The following is a 15,572-nucleotide window of genomic DNA, read 5'->3' as shown; positions in this document are numbered from 1 at the left end:
AAAAAAAGAATGTGTCCTAACACACGTCATCACAGCAGAAACACCTCAGCTTCAGCGGGACAACCTCCACCGCACAGCGGGGTCCTGGCGACCACAGCTCGCCTCCCCGACGCTCGGAAAGCCACGCACCTTCTTCCCCCATTAAACCCAAACCCGACCGACGCCTGACTCACACGCCGGCCCCACTTCACAGAGCCCCGCGGGAAACCCCGCGCCGGAATCCGACCGCCGGGATCAGCCGAAATGCCAGCCGCGTCCCTCACAGAGGGACCCGCAAAGGCCACGGCGGTCGGGACACGCCCTTCCATCTTTCCCGACCCCCAAATCGCCGGGGGACCCCAAAGGGACCCCAACCGCAGGGGGGGGGGCGTCACACCTGCTTCCTCACAAACACTTGGGCGCTCCCCCCACCCCGACCCCCGCCGGGAATCCCACGGGTCTGGCCACACCCCTTCCACGCTGTGACGTCACGTGCTTGGTGAGAGACAAACCTCACAGGAGACAAACATTTTTTATAAACTTCAAAGAACAGGAGATCACTGACCTGCTTTCCTCCAACGCCTCCGGAGCGTTCGAACTTACTTTCCCGCCATCGGATTTGTCCGCTGCAGGCGGCGCTCAGCTATTGCGTCATCCAGCGGCGGCGACGGGCGGGGAGCTGAAGCCTTGGCAGAACCGCGAGCGACTTCCGCGTTCCCCTCCCGGCAATATGGCGGCGCCCTGTGGCCGCGGCCTCCGCAGCATGGGGGCCGCCATGTTGGGAGGCCTGACTGCCGTACAGAAGGCAAAGCCAGGACCTTGGAGCCAGGGGCCAGGGATGGCGGGCAGGTGAGGAGCTCACGAATTTAATCTCGTTCCCAGGCACTTCGACTGTTGTGGAAAGTGAGTGTATTTTCGGAGACTCAAGCTTGGGAGGCAAATTGCGTTGGGCGGTCTTTGCAAAGAAGTGATTATCACCTCAGCTTTCTTCTCTCTCTCTCTCTCTCTCTCTCTTCCGTTTTTTTTTTTTTTTTTTTGAGAGAGAAACATTGATGAGAGAGAGGTCGAAAGATGGGTTGCCTCCCTTACGCCCCCACCAGGATTGCGCTCACAGGAACCCAAGCCCCACCTTTCCTGGTGCTCTGGACCCTGCTCCACCTGAGCAGCCCCATCCAGGTCATGCCTGCAGGTTCGGGAGGGGCCTTTGTAGCTGTCTTGACAGGCGAGCATCGTTAGCTGGCCGGGTGCATGTTTAAAGCTTGTTCATAAATATATTAAAAAAAAAAAAAAAGCCCTAACCGGTTTGGCTCAGTGGATAGAGCTTGGGCCTGCGGACTGAAGGGCCCCAGGTTTGATTCCGGTCAAGGGCATGTACCTTGGTTGCGGGCAAATCCCCAGTAGGGAGTGTGCAGGAGGCAGCTGATCAATGTTTCTCTCTCATCGATGTTTCTAACTCTCTATCCCTCTCCCTTCCTCTCTGTAAAAAATCATTAAAAATATATTTTAAAAAAAATAGTTTGTTCGTACCCGCAGCAGCTCAGGTGGCTATCAATGATTACGTCAGTGCATAGGTGTTCATCTCCAACAAGGCGAGGGGGCCAAGGAGAGTATGGCATTCACGCAAGTGTTTGTCTTGACAAGTCGCTCTGAGTTGTTTACTGAAGTTCAAATCCTTATCTATGAGGGACACACGCTTCAGGGCAGTGGGGAATGTGTTTTTAATATCATACTTTAAGTTTCAAGGAAAGTTAGCTCAAACATTTTAAAACTTGTCTAACATTCTTTAAGCAGTTTTAAACATTTCTATATTTTACTACAAGTTTGTGCACCATTTTTCTAAAAACAACAACAATGTAAAAAACCACACAAGTAGCCCTGGCTGGGTTTTGCTCAATGACTGGAGCCCGGGCCTGCAGACCAAAGCGTGATGGGTCTCTATTCCTGGTCAAGAGCACCTGGGTGGCAGGTTCCAAGCCAGGGGAGCGTGGGGGGCAACCAATGGATGTGTCTCTCATGTGGACATTTCTCTCCCCCTCCTCCCTCCCTCCCACTCTCTCAAGAAATCATTGGGTGAGGATTTTTTTAAAAAACACAAAATATCCTCGGGTGAGGATTTAAAAACATGCCAAAAACCAAACAAACAAACAAACAAACAAAAAACGTTTCCAAACAACAGAGAATAAAATCCTATAAAGAGAAAAAGTCTGGTATATACAATTATCCAGTAAATGCAAACCAACGGGAAGCCTGTGGTGGGAAATTTCTTGCCGGAGGTGATTTTTAAGAACCGAAACATAATTCATGATTATGTGAATACATAACTTTTTTAAAAAATACATTTTTTATTTATTTCAGAGAGGAAGGGAGAGGGAGAGGGAGATAGAAACATCAATGAGAAAGAATCATTGATCAGCTGCCTCCTGCACGCCCACCACCTGGGCATTTGCCCTTGACTGGAATCAAACCCGGGGGATTCTTCAGTCAGTGGGCCCACTCACTGTACACTGAGCCAAAGCGGCCAGGGTTTAAGCATAACTTTCATGCTACTCTAGTTATCATCTTTCTAGTATCCAAGATGCTATTATAGCAACTTAATATTTTTTAAATATATTTTATTGATTTTCCACAGAGAGTTAGAAACATCAATGAGAGAGAAACATCAATCAGCTACCTCCTGCACACCTCCTACTGGGGATGTTCCCACAACCAAGGTACATGCCCTTGACCGGAATCGAACCTGGGACCTTTCAGTCCGCAGGCTGACGCTCTATCCACTGAGCCAAACCAGTTAGGGCACAACTTAATATTAATTACATATACCAGAAGGCATCCGTAAAAAATTTATAATATGGAAACATGTTTATGAGAAATTAAAATAAGATTAGAGCAAACCTGTTTCATCCCATATAATAAAAGGCTAATATACACATTGTCCCCTCAGGTGGGAGCTTGAGTGCTTGCTATAACGTGCGCTGACCACCAAGGAGGCCCCAGACAATGGCTGGCAACCGGAGAAGGTAGGCCCTGGCCGGTGGCAGGCAGCCACTAGGGACCCTACCTGTGCACGAAATTGATGCACTCAAGCATGGGGCTCTAGTTATACTATAATTGACACAAATTAGACCTATTTTTAACAAACATTTTATTTTTGCAGATCCTATCTAATAAAGTAGGAATATGCTAATTGATCATTACACCATCACAAATATGGCAGTGCCCATGGCCAATAAGGAGGGAATATGCTAATTGCTGTCACGCCCTCAAAGATGGTGGCACCCACAGCCAATAAGGAGGGAATATGCTAATTGACTGTCACACCCTCAAAAGATGGCGGCACCCACAGCCACAAGATGGGGCAGGCATGTGGCAAGGCCAGGCCCACCTGCCTCGGGAGTCCCCCAGTCCCCTCAGCCTGCCAGCCACCCAGGGCTGGCCTGAGGCACAGGCAAGCCTCGGATGGCGACTGCCCAGTCGAACAGGGTCTCCCGAGGCTGAGGTAACCAGGGCTGGCCAAGGCTGGCGCTGTCAGCAGTGGCAGCAGCAGAGGTGTGGTGGGGGCATCACCTTCCCCTGAACCCTCCTGCCCCTGAGGGCTCCCAGACTGTGAGAGGGGGCAGGCCAGGCTGAGGGCCACCCCCCTCAAGTGCATGAATTTTCATGCACCGGTCCTCTAGTTTTTATATAAAATTCACAAGGTACTTCGTTTTCTTTTTTTAAAAATATATTTTATTGATTTTTACAGAGAGAAAGGGAGAGGGACAGAGTCAGAAACATTAATGAGAGAGAAACATCAATCAGCTGCCTCCTGCACACCTCCTACTGGGGATGTGCCCGCAACCAAGGTACATGCCCTTAGCAGGAATCGAACCTGGGACCTTTCAGTCCGCAGGCCGACACTCTATGCACTGAGCCAAACTGGCTAGGGCTAAAGAATATCTTTAAGCCCTGGCCGTTTTGGCTCAGTGATAGAGTGTTGGCCTGCAGACTGAAAGGTCCCGGGTTCGATTCCCGGTCAGGGCACATGCCTGGGTTTTGGGCTCGATCCCCAGTGTGGGGCGTGCAGGAAGCAGCCCATCAATGACTCTCTCTCATCATTGATGTTTCTCTCTCTCTCACACTCCCTGTCTCTCTGAAGTCAATAAAAATATACTTTAAAAAAAAGAATAATTTAAGTTACAGATGAACCACCACATGAAGAGATACACAGTGTGAGGTCTGGAAGGGTCTCAAGCACAGGAGCTTCTGTCCCCATGAAGTTATAGTGCATCACCCTCTTCATACTTGGATGTCTTCACCCACCTGGAAGTTTTCCAAACCCCTCCTATTGGGATTTTCATGGAGACTTTCTTAAGTAGGCATGATTGATCATTAGCTCCATTTCCAGACACTCACCCTTCTCTGGATGTGTGGGGTGGAGATGAAATTTCCAACCAGAGTAGCCTCAATAAAACAAAAGATGCTCCTAGTCTATTATCACTTGTGATCTACAAGGGTTTCAGGACCTCCATGCCAGGAACACATATGTAAATATGTATTTTCTATATCAGACAAGGTCAAATAGCCAATCTCAAAAGTGTACTGCTGAATGTCTCCATTTTTCTAATAGTCCATAAATGACAAAAGTATTGATACAAAGAGAGCTGTGATTCCAGAAGTTAGGGTTGTGAAAAGGATGTGATGGTGGGGTTTGTGACAACAAACATTCTGAATTTCTACTGTGGTATTGGTTACAAGAATGTACATAGGTGATAAAGTTTCTCAAAACTATATATACCCCTAGCCAGTTTGGCTCATTGGATAGAGCATCAGCCCCTGGAATTAAGGGTCTTGGGTTCAATTCCAGTCAAGGGAATGTACCCTCGTTCCAGGTTCGATCCCCGGCCCTAGTTGAACACATGCATGTCTCTCTAAAATCTATGTTTCTCTCTTTCTGTCTCTATCTCTGCATTCCACTCCCTAAAAATCAATGGAAAGCCGAAACCGGTTTGGCTCAGTGGATAGAGCGTCAGCTTGCGGACTGAAAGATCCCAGGTTCGATTCCGGTCAAGGGCATGTACCTGGGTTGCGGGCACATCCCCAGTAGGAGATGTGCAGGAGGCAGCTGATCGATGTTTCTCTCTCATCAATGTTTCTAACTCTCTATCTCTCTCCCTTCCTCTCTGTAGAAAATCAATAAAATATATTAAAAAAAATCAATGGAAAAATATCCTCAGGTGAGGATTAACAACAACAAAAATAATAAAATTTGTAACAAAGCAAAAAAACTATAAATAAAAACAAGCAGAAATGAGTGCAGGTTAAAAGTGGAGATACAAATAAATCCTGTAGTTAACAGCACTGTAACATTTTCACTTTTCTTGATAATGAACTGCGAATATGTAAGGTTTTACCTTTGGGAATAGATACGTGAAGGGAATTTGTTAGACAATTTCTAGAAAAGAGCAGTTATTCAAATGGGACTACATCAAAATAAAAACCTGCACAGCAAAAGAAAACATCAACAAAACGAAAATGGAGCCCACTGTATGGGAAAACATATTTAGCAATGATACATCTGATAAAGGGTTAATATCCAAAATATATAAGCAACTCATACAACTTAACAAAAGAAAGACAAACAATCCAATTAAAAAATGGACAAAGGCCCTAAATAGATGCTTCTCCAAAGTGGACATATAGACAGCCAAGAGACATGAAAAAATGCTCAAAGTCACTGATCATCAGAGACATGCAAATTAAAACAATAAAGTATCACCTAATACCTGCCAGAAGGGCTACCATCAACAAATCAACAAATGACAGGTGCTGGTGAGGATGTGAAAAGGGAAGCCTAGTACACTGCTGGTGGGAATGCAGATTGGTGCAGACATTATGGAAAATAGTATGGAGTTTCTTAAAAAAATTAAGTATGGAACTGCTATTTGATCCAGTGATCCCACTTCTAGGAATATATCCTAAGAAACCTGAAACACCAATCAGAAAGACTGTATGTACCCCTATGTTCATAGCAGCACAATTTACAATAGCTAAGATATAGAAACAGCCCAAATGCCCATCAGAGGATGAGTGGATAAAAAATCTGTGGTACATTTACACCATGGAATACTATGCAGCAATAAAAAAGAACAATCTCTTACCTATTGAGACAGCATTGAGGGACCTAGAGAGTATCATGCTAAGTGAAATCAGTCAGTCAGAGAAAGTATCACATGATCTCACTCATATGTGGAATCTAAGTAACAAAATAAACTGATGAACAGAGTAGATCCAGAGACATGGAAGCAGAGAACAGAGTGCAGAATCTCAGAGGGAAGGCGAGTGGGTGGGAGGTAATCAACCAAAGACCTTGTATTTATATATGCATAACCCAAAGACACAGATAACTAGGTGATAAAAGCCTGGGACGGGGTTGGGGGCAAGCTGAAGGGGTTTAATGGGTGGTGGGGGAAAGGGACATATGTAATCGAGTACCTTTTGTGATTCCATTTATTTGAAATTCTAAAACATATAATACTATGGTTTTAAAAATAAAAAAGGAAAGAAAATGGCAGTTTTGATTTTAAACTTAATTCAAAATTAAAAGTTATAAATAACATCATGTTTATATTAATTTTATAAACCTCTTGATATTACTTATATACTTGGTCAAACACATTAAAATGTTATCCTTAAAAATGAATATCAGGCCGTAACCGGTTTGGCTCAGTGGTAGAGCGTCGGCCTGAGGACTGAAAGGCCCCAGGTTCAATTCTGGTCAGGGGCATGTACGTTGGTTGCGGGCACATCCCCAGTAGCGGGTGTGCAGGAGGCAGCTGATCGATGTTTCTCTCTCATCGATGTGCCAAACTCTCTGTCCCTCTCCCTTCCTCTCTGTAAAAAATCAATAAAAATATATTTTTTTAAAAAAATGAATGTTTCATTTTTAAGTGCTTCATGTATTTTGAAATAACTGATAGAACTAAAGAAGTGCAAAATTTCATAACATAATGAAACAGGCATAGACCACTCCTGCGTTGTATACATTAACATTTTTATTCATGATGACAATAATTGTAACTGTTTAAAAGTTATAAAGTCAATGGCAAGGCAACTGAAATTATGGCTGAAGAGCTCAGGGCACATGCCTGGAATGTGGGCTCAACTCCTAGTAGGGGGCTATGTGGGGAGCAGCCGATCAATGCTTCTCTCTCATTACTGATGTTTCTATCTCTCTCTTCCTCTCCGAATATATATATATATATATAAAATGTATTTAGAAATTATAGCTGAAGGTATCCTGTCCCTAATTGCATGTGTGGTTTAGACTTGTGATAGAATGCTTTTTCACTCAAGGATTCTTTTCTTCATTAAGTTATTGGAAGTTTTGCTAAAGTCCACCAATTGAATGTGTTCATGAGTTATTTCTGCATGAATTTCTGGCAAATGATAAGGGAACATGAGTTACTGCAAACCATGCCATATCCCTACCAGAGAAAATTAGTTGTCTAGTGTAAAATGACATCTATTGAGGTTTTACTTTGGGGAAGATGCTTTTCCATACTTAGAAATATTCAATCATGATTTCTGATGATCACATATCGTAAGTTCTACTTCCCACTAAAGAATTTCCTATTCTGTCACATTCATAGGCCTTATATCAAGATAAACATTTTAGACATATAATGTCCGAAAATATTTTCATGAAGGCTGATTGTATCCAAATTGTTTTGTAATTTCATTATATAAAATCAGGAAAATGACCTAAGACAGATAGTACCAGATTCTTTGCAGTAAGTTATTCATTTTCCCCCTAACTTTCCTGTTGTATTAAGTTATTTTTTACTGCATAATATTTTTGTATACTATTATCTTGAGGGCCTACAACTGGCAACAGGCTTACCCAAAAGCAACTACCTGTGAAATCTTACGTTTAACAATTGACAAGTGGTCAGAACCTTTTCCACAATTGCTGCACTCTTAGAGCCTCCTTCCTGTATGTTTTCTTTGATGAACATAGTCCTGAGTTTGTAGTGAAGGCTTTCCCACATTAAATTCATTCATAGGGCTTCTCTCCCATGTGGATTCTGATGGGTAATGAGATCATTTTTGCTGAATGCAAATTTTCCACATTCAGTACATGCAAACGAAGTCCTTCTTGAGTGAAATCTCTGATGGTGCATGAGGCATGTCTTCTTCCTAAAGCCTTAACCACTTTTATTACATGTGTATGGCTTCTCTACAGTATGAGTTTGCTGAAGAATACCCCCAGTATCCCCTTTTCACGTTCGTTACATATATACAGTTCCTCTCCATATGAATTCACATTTGTGCAATGAGCATGTTTTTCCCAGTTAAGCCTTTGCCATTCTTCTTGCACATAGAAACGTTATCTCCCATCTGAGTGTGCTGATGTACACTGACATGAGTCTTTGGGGTAAAGATTTTCCCCAATTCATTGAACATACACAGTTTCTCTTAAGTATAACTTTGCTAATGTAAAGTAAGATCAGTTTTCATGGTGAAGCCTCTTCCACTACATTCCTGAGGCTTGCTTGTCTCTTGTATGTTTTAGGTGATGATTGATTAGATTACGTTTTACTGTGAAATCTTTCCCACATTCACTACATATATAAGGTTTCTGTCCTGTATGAGTCCACTGATGTACAATCAGTTGCCTTTTCTGTGGGAAGCCCTTCCCACAATCACTGCATACATAGGGTTTCTCTCCTGTGTGTATTCGCTGATGTACAATCAGACGACTCTTCACGATGAAGCCCTTTCCACATTCACTACATATATATGGTTTTTCTGAAGTATGACCCCGCTGATGTATAGTGAGATCACGCTTCATGGTGAAGGATTTTCCACACACACTACATACAAAGGGCTTCTCTCCAGTATGAGTTCGTAGATGTCCTATAAGGCAGTGCTTCATTGAGAAGCTTTTCCCACATTCACTACATAAAAAGGGTTTCTCTCCTGTATGAGTTCTCTGATGTACAATCAGCTGTATTTTCACCGAGAAGGCTTTTCCGCATTCGTTACACACATAGGGTTTCTCTCCTGTGTGTATTCTCTGATGTATAACGAGAGCACGCTTCACAATAAAGCCCTTTCCACATTCATTGCACATATACGGTTTATCTGAACTATGACTTCGCTGATGTACGGTGAGATCGCGCTTCGCAATGAAGCCTTTACCACACACACTACACACATATGGCTTCTGTTCAGCATGAGTTCGCTGATGTCCTATAAGGTACTGCTTCAATGTGAATCCTTTCCCACATTCGCTGCATGTAAAAGGTTTCTCTCCTGTGTGAATTCGGTGATGCCCTATCAGATGACTCTTCTTGACAAAGCCTTTCCCACATTCACTGCATGTATAAGGTTTCACTCCTGTATGAGTTCTCTCATGTACTGTGAGACTAAACTTTGTAGCGAAGGTCTTCCCACATAGATTGCATCCATGGGGTTTCTCTCCTGTATGAATTCGATGATGTACAATAAGACGCTTCTTCTCAATAAAGCCTTTTCCACATACACTGCATTTATAAGGCTTTTCTCCTGTATGGATTTTTGTATGTTTATTCAGAATAGATTTTGTACGGAAAGTCTTCCCACATAGATGGCATTCATGGGGTCTCTCTCCTGTATGAGTTAGATGATGGGCAATAAGATGATTTCTCTCAACATACGCTTTTCCACATTCACTGCATTTGTAAAGTTTCTCTCCTGTATGCATTTTTTGATGTTTATTTAGATTAGACTTTGTACAGAAGGTCTTCTCACATAGACTGCACCAATAGGGTTTCTCCCCTGTATGAGTTCTCTGATGACAAATGAGCCAAAACTTTTTGATGAACTCTTTCCCACATTCACTGCACATATAAGGTTTCTCTCCCATGTGAGTTTTCTGATGTCTACTGAAGTGTGATTTCTTGAGGAAGGTTTTGTCACATTCAGTACATTCATACTGTTTGAGTCCCGAATGAATTCTCTGATGTTCGGTGAGCCTGGATTTTCTGCTGAAAGTTTTCCCACACAGACTGCACCCATAAGGTTTCTCTCTTGTGTGAACTCTGTGGTGATCAGTGAGCTGAGACATCTTCACAAAGGCTTTCCCACATTCAGTGCATACATGTACTCTCTCTAGGGTGATCTGGGACTTCTTATTAATGGGTTTGGTACTGCCAGGCAATGTGATTTCAGTGTAAAATTGTTCTTGGTTAGCATGCACAATGCATGTCCTATCTCCATTCAACTCAATGGAATTCTTTAAGTTACAGCTTTTGTTTTGGTTTTCAAAATTTAAATTTGATTCTATAAGTTTTTCACTCATCTCAGACATATCATGATTTTGCTTTAATAGGTAATGACCTCCGCTCTGATTAATACTTGCAGACATATTATATTCACAGCATCGTTCCACATTCTTCTGAATGCTTCGACTGCGCAGGTGATATGGCAGAGGATGATGGATCTTCCTGCGTTCTAGGACAGAACAGAAGTGAATCATTCTGTAATCTCTCATAATCCTAGTTAGAAATAAAACTGTTTTAAAAAAGCCTTCATGTCAAGTAACTATGTAGTGACAATTTTATGTTATGTAAAATAAGAAATATACTTGTCTTCATTCATAGTTCTTGACATTGAGGTTGTAAAACCCTTGTAATTTCCTAAGTGATAAAGGTATCTTTTGTTCTCCATTAAAAACATGAGTTTATGTTGATGAGGTGACAGCACAGAGGCCCTACATACTCTCAGGATGGAGCTAATCACTATAAAGACCAATTGATTAGATGGTTGAACTTTCAGCTCCTACTACTGACATCTGGAATAAAAGGGCCTAGATATCAAAGCAAGATAAAAACTCTTACCCAAATCTGATAAGCTTCGGGGTAGTGACATACCCATGTGCCCAGTGGGTGGTTCACCTTAGCTCAATGGGGACAGAAACTCTTATATTAACCGTTTGAGTCCCAAGCAGCGCAATTGCGCTGCTTGGTATTTCTCGACATAAAATAAAACAAGCGCTATCATGCTGTTTGGGTCTTTTCGTACTCATTTAGAGAAAGCGCGGTTGCGCTGTTTGGGATTCTTCGACAGTGTTTTTTCAATACCCACTGGGACTCAAACGAATCGTATGTTTTCTCAACATAAAATCTCAGCAGCGCAATCGCGCTGCTTGGGACTCAAACGGTTAAGGAACCCTTCAGAACTTGCCGTATGTTCCTATTCATCTGTATCCTTTATAATAAACTAGTAAATATAAGTGTCTCAGAGTTCTGTGAGCCACACTAACAAAGTAACTGCATCCAAGGAGGGCTCATGAGAACCTCCAATTTAGAGTCAGTTGTTCAGTAACACAGGTGATAGTCTGGACGTGCAATTGACATCTGAAGTGGAGACAGTCTTAATGAGACTGAACTCTTAATGTGTAGGATCTGACACTATCTTCTAAGTGGATAGTGTCAGAATTGAGTTAAATTTGTAGGAAACAAAGGTGTAATATTGAATGCATAGACATCTAAAGCAAAGAAATAAAGGGCAACCACAGCCTGTAAAAAAATGGTGAAAGGAATATGGAGATGTAAGTGATGAATGAAATCAGGATTAGCAGGCTGCAGCAAAAGTAGGTTTACAGTTGTTCATACTGAAAAATGATACAATTATTAATAAATAATAATACAAGTTTACCCAGGGGTCCTCAAACTTTTTAAACAGGGGGCCAGTTCACTGTCCCTCAGACCGTTGGAGGGCCAGACTATAGTTTTAAAAAAAAAACTATGAAAAATTCCTATGCACACTGCACATATCTTATTTTGAAGTAAAAAAACAAAACGGGAATACAATATTTGTATTTGCATGTGGCCCGCGGGCCGTAGTTTGAGGACCCCTGAGTTTACCATTATAAACCCACTTTTGCCCCACCCTGTATTTAAAGAGAAGACAAGGTTCACTGATGGACTCAATGGGAGAAGCAGGAAGACATTAATGACAATCTGGACTAAAAAACGACTCCAGCCCTAACTGGTATTGCTCAGTGGATAGAGCGTTGGCCTGCAGACTAAAGGGTCCCAGGCTCGATTCCTGTCAAGGGCATGTACCGTGGTTGTGGGCACATCCCCAGTAGGGGGTGTGCAGGAGCTGGCTGATTGATGTTTCTCTCTCATCGATGTTTCTAACTCTCTATCCCTCTCCCTTCCTCTCTGTAAAAATTCAATAAAATATATTTTTAAAAAAATGACTCCAGCCCTGGCTAGGGTGGCTCACTTGGGTGGGTTGTAGGTTCATTTCCTAAGCTGGGCATATGCCTGAGTTGTGGATTCCATCCCCGGTAAGGGACGTGCAGGAGGCAGCCAATCAATGTTTCGCTCTCACATGGATGTTTCTCTCTCTCCCTCTCTACCTCAAAACAAAACAAAACAAAAAATCAATAAAAATGTTTTTAAAAGAATGGCTCCAGGAATTATGTGGCCTGAGCTACTGGGAAGATGGAATGCCCCTTAAAGAAATGAGGAATATGATTGAAGTGCAGAATGAGGGGCAAATCTAGAGTGCATGGTGAAACAAATTTTAAGATGATGATTACATATCCAAGTACAAACATGTCCTATCTCCATTGAACTCAATGGAATTCCTTAAGTTACAGCTTTTGTTTTGGTTTTCAAAACTTAAATTTGATTCTATAAGTTTTTCACTTATCTCAGACATATCATGATTTTGCTTTAATAGGTAATGACCTTCGCTCTGATTAATATTTGCAGACATATTATATTCACAGCATCGTTCCACATTCTTCTGAATGCTTCGACTGTGCAGGTGATGTGGCAGAGGATGATGGATCTTCCTGCGTTCTAGGACAGAACAGAAGTGAATCATTCTGTAATCTCTCATAATGCTAGTTAGAAATAAAACTGCTTTAAAAAAGCCTTCATGTGAAGTAACTATGTAGTGACAATCTTATGTTATGTAAAATAAGAAATATACTTGTCTTCATTCATAGTTCTTGACATTGAGGTTAATATGAAAATGTTAAAGAAGGCCTTATCTAGCCCAACCAGCATGGCTCAGTGGTTCAGCATCCGCCTATGAGCCAGGAGGTCACCATTTGATTCGTCAGGGCACATGCCCGGGTTGTACGCTCCATACCCACTGAGGGCATGCAGGTGGCAACTAATCAATGATTCTCTCTCATCGTTGATGTTTCTAACTCTCTTTCCCTCTCTCTTCCTCTCTGAAATCAATAAAATATGTATTTTTTAAAAAGGTCTTATCGGAAAATAGCAGTGTGGATCCCATCAATATATACAAGTTCTTCAAAGAAAGAGTCCTAAATGAGACTGTGTTTCAAAACACGTAGAATAAAAGGTGAAAGCACAGGTATTGCTTTGGAATTCTGCTCCTATGGTTGTAGGACTGAGGCCCTCAGCTCCCAGAGTCCACATGCTCTTTCCTCTTTGCTTTAAGGTTAATGGAAAACCACCTCTGATACTTCTTCTTGTCTCTTAACTTTAGACACTTTTAAAAAGATCACAGATGAGGTCAGGTGATTTTGCACATTTCTGGTGTTGTCAATCCTCACCGGAGGATATTTTTTCCATTGATTTTTAGAGAGTGTGGATGGAAGGGGGGCGGGGAGAGAGGGGGAGAGAGAGAGAGAAATATCCATGTGACAGAGACACATTGATTGGTGGGTCCTGCACCCATCCTAGAGGGCAGGGGATTAAATCTGCAACCCAGGTATATGTCCCTTGGGAATCCACCATGACCCTTTGGTGCAAGGGCCAAAGCTGTAACCACTGGGCTCCACCAGCCAGAGCTGATTTAGCTCTTTCCATGAGACACCTGGATTCTTTCCTGTGTACCTTTTATTTTTGATAATATTAGTATGTACTGTTGTACTGTCACAAATTGTAACCATGAATATAACAGTACATTACTCTCCCTGATAATTTCTACCTTCTGTACTATAAGCAAGGTTGTCCATTTAAAAAGTTAGCCCGACCTGGTTTAGCTCAGTGGATACAGCGGCGGCCTGCAGACTGAAGGGTCCCAGGTTCGATTCCAGTCAAGGGCACATGCCCAGGTTGTGGGCTCAATTCCCCAGTGGTAGGTGTGCAGGAGACAGCCAATCAATGATTCTCATCATTGATGTTTCTATCTCTCTCTCCCTCTTTCTTCCTCTCTGAAATCAATAAAAATATTTATAAATAAATAAATAATTAGTGAACTGACCAGTGTAGCTTAGTTAGTTGAGCATCATCCTTTGCACCAAATGGTCACCAGTTCAACTCCCGGTCAGGGCACACACACAGGTTGTGGGTTTGATCCCCAGTGCACATAGGAGGCAACCAAATGATGTTTCTCTCTCACATCGATGTTCTCTCTCTCTCTCTCTCTCCCCCTCCCTTTCTCTCTATCTAAAATCAACAAGAAATATATTTTTTAAAAATTCAAAAATTAGTTAAATAATGCTATTCCTGTACTCGAAAGTTCTCACGGGTGTCTCAACTCATTTGGAATGAAAGCAAGGTCTTAAATGGTCTCCCAAGGCAATGCGTGACCAGTATCTCAGAACTTCCAGCTGCCACACCGCTGTCGTTATCTCCAGTCATTTTCCCTCTTGCTCATTACTGGCTATGCAGACAAGTTTCTAGAACAGCCGTGGGCAAACTACGGCCCGCGGGCCGTTTGAAATGAATAAACCTAAAAAAAAAAAAAAAAGACTGTACCCTTTTATGTAATGACTAGAGGCCCGGTGCACAAAAATCTGTGCACTCGAGGGGGAGAGGGGGTCCCTCAGCCCGGCCTGTGCCCTCTCGCAGTCTGGGACCCCTCGGGAGATAACGACCTGCTGGCTTAGGCCCGCTACTGGGTGGCAGAGGGCAGGCCCAATTCCTAGGTGCAGCCCTTGGTCGGGCTCAGAGCAGGGCCGATTGGGGAGTTGGGGCGCCACCACGTCATGCACAGAACAGGGCGGATCGGGAAGTTGCGATGCCACCCCCAGTCACACCCAGGGTAGGGCCGATTCGGGAGTTGGGGCATCGCCCCCTGCCACACTCAAGGCAGGGTCGATAGGGAGTTTCGGCGCCACCCCCGTCACGAACAGAGCAGGGCCCCATCAGGGGGGTTGGGGCGCTGCCCCCTGTCACGCACAGAGCAGGGCCCATCAGGGGGGTTGGGGCTCCGTACCCTGTCACTCACAGAGCAGGGCCAATAGGGAGTTGGGGCACTGCACCCCGTCACACACAGAGCAGGGCCTGTTGGGGGGGGGTTTGGGGCACCGCACCCTATCACACACAGAGCCGCAGGGCGATCAGGGGTTGGGGAGCTCCCCCCTGTCACTCACAGAGTAGGGCCGATAGGGGAGTTGGGGCACCACCCCCTGTCACACACAGAGCAGGGCCGATCAGGGGGTTGGGGCGCCGCCACTGTCACACTCAGGCAGGGCCGATGGGGAGGTTATAGCTCTACACTGTCACACACAGAGCAGGGCCCGTGGGGGGGGCGGGTTGGGGCACCACACCCTGTCACACACAGAGCAGGGCCCGTGGTGGGGGAGGGGTTGGGGCGCCGCACCCTGTCACACACAGAGCAGGGCCCATCAG

At 43.7% G+C, this 15,572-nt stretch overlaps 1 protein-coding gene across 6 annotated transcripts in view; it reads right to left on the bottom strand.

Moving 5' to 3' along the window:
• Positions 1-6,988: 6,988 nt before the first annotated feature.
• Positions 6,989-15,572, bottom strand: part of LOC102424176 (zinc finger protein 615-like) — a 17,307-nt gene continuing 8,723 nt past the window's right edge. For 5 of the 6 annotated variants that reach the window (XM_023747324.1, XM_023747325.1, XM_023747322.1 and 2 more), the window contains 2 exons: positions 12,705-12,818; positions 6,989-10,452 (listed from right to left, as the gene is read on the bottom strand). In XM_023747324.1, coding sequence (XP_023603092.1) covers positions 8,492-10,452; positions 12,705-12,818 — 2,075 coding nt within the window. In that variant the 3' untranslated portion in view covers positions 6,989-8,491. Of the gene's footprint in view, positions 10,453-12,704; positions 12,819-14,199; positions 14,342-15,572 lie in introns of those variants that run through there. The other variant, XM_014448470.2, reaches the window with a different exon arrangement.

The sequence above is a fragment of the Myotis lucifugus genome, unplaced genomic scaffold (genome assembly GCF_000147115.1).
Source record: "Myotis lucifugus unplaced genomic scaffold, Myoluc2.0 scaffold_839, whole genome shotgun sequence".
In the NCBI taxonomy this organism is placed as follows: domain Eukaryota; kingdom Metazoa; phylum Chordata; class Mammalia; order Chiroptera; family Vespertilionidae; genus Myotis; species Myotis lucifugus.
The sequence above is the reverse complement of the archived record's forward strand: the minus strand, read 5'-3'. Positions and strand labels throughout refer to the sequence as shown.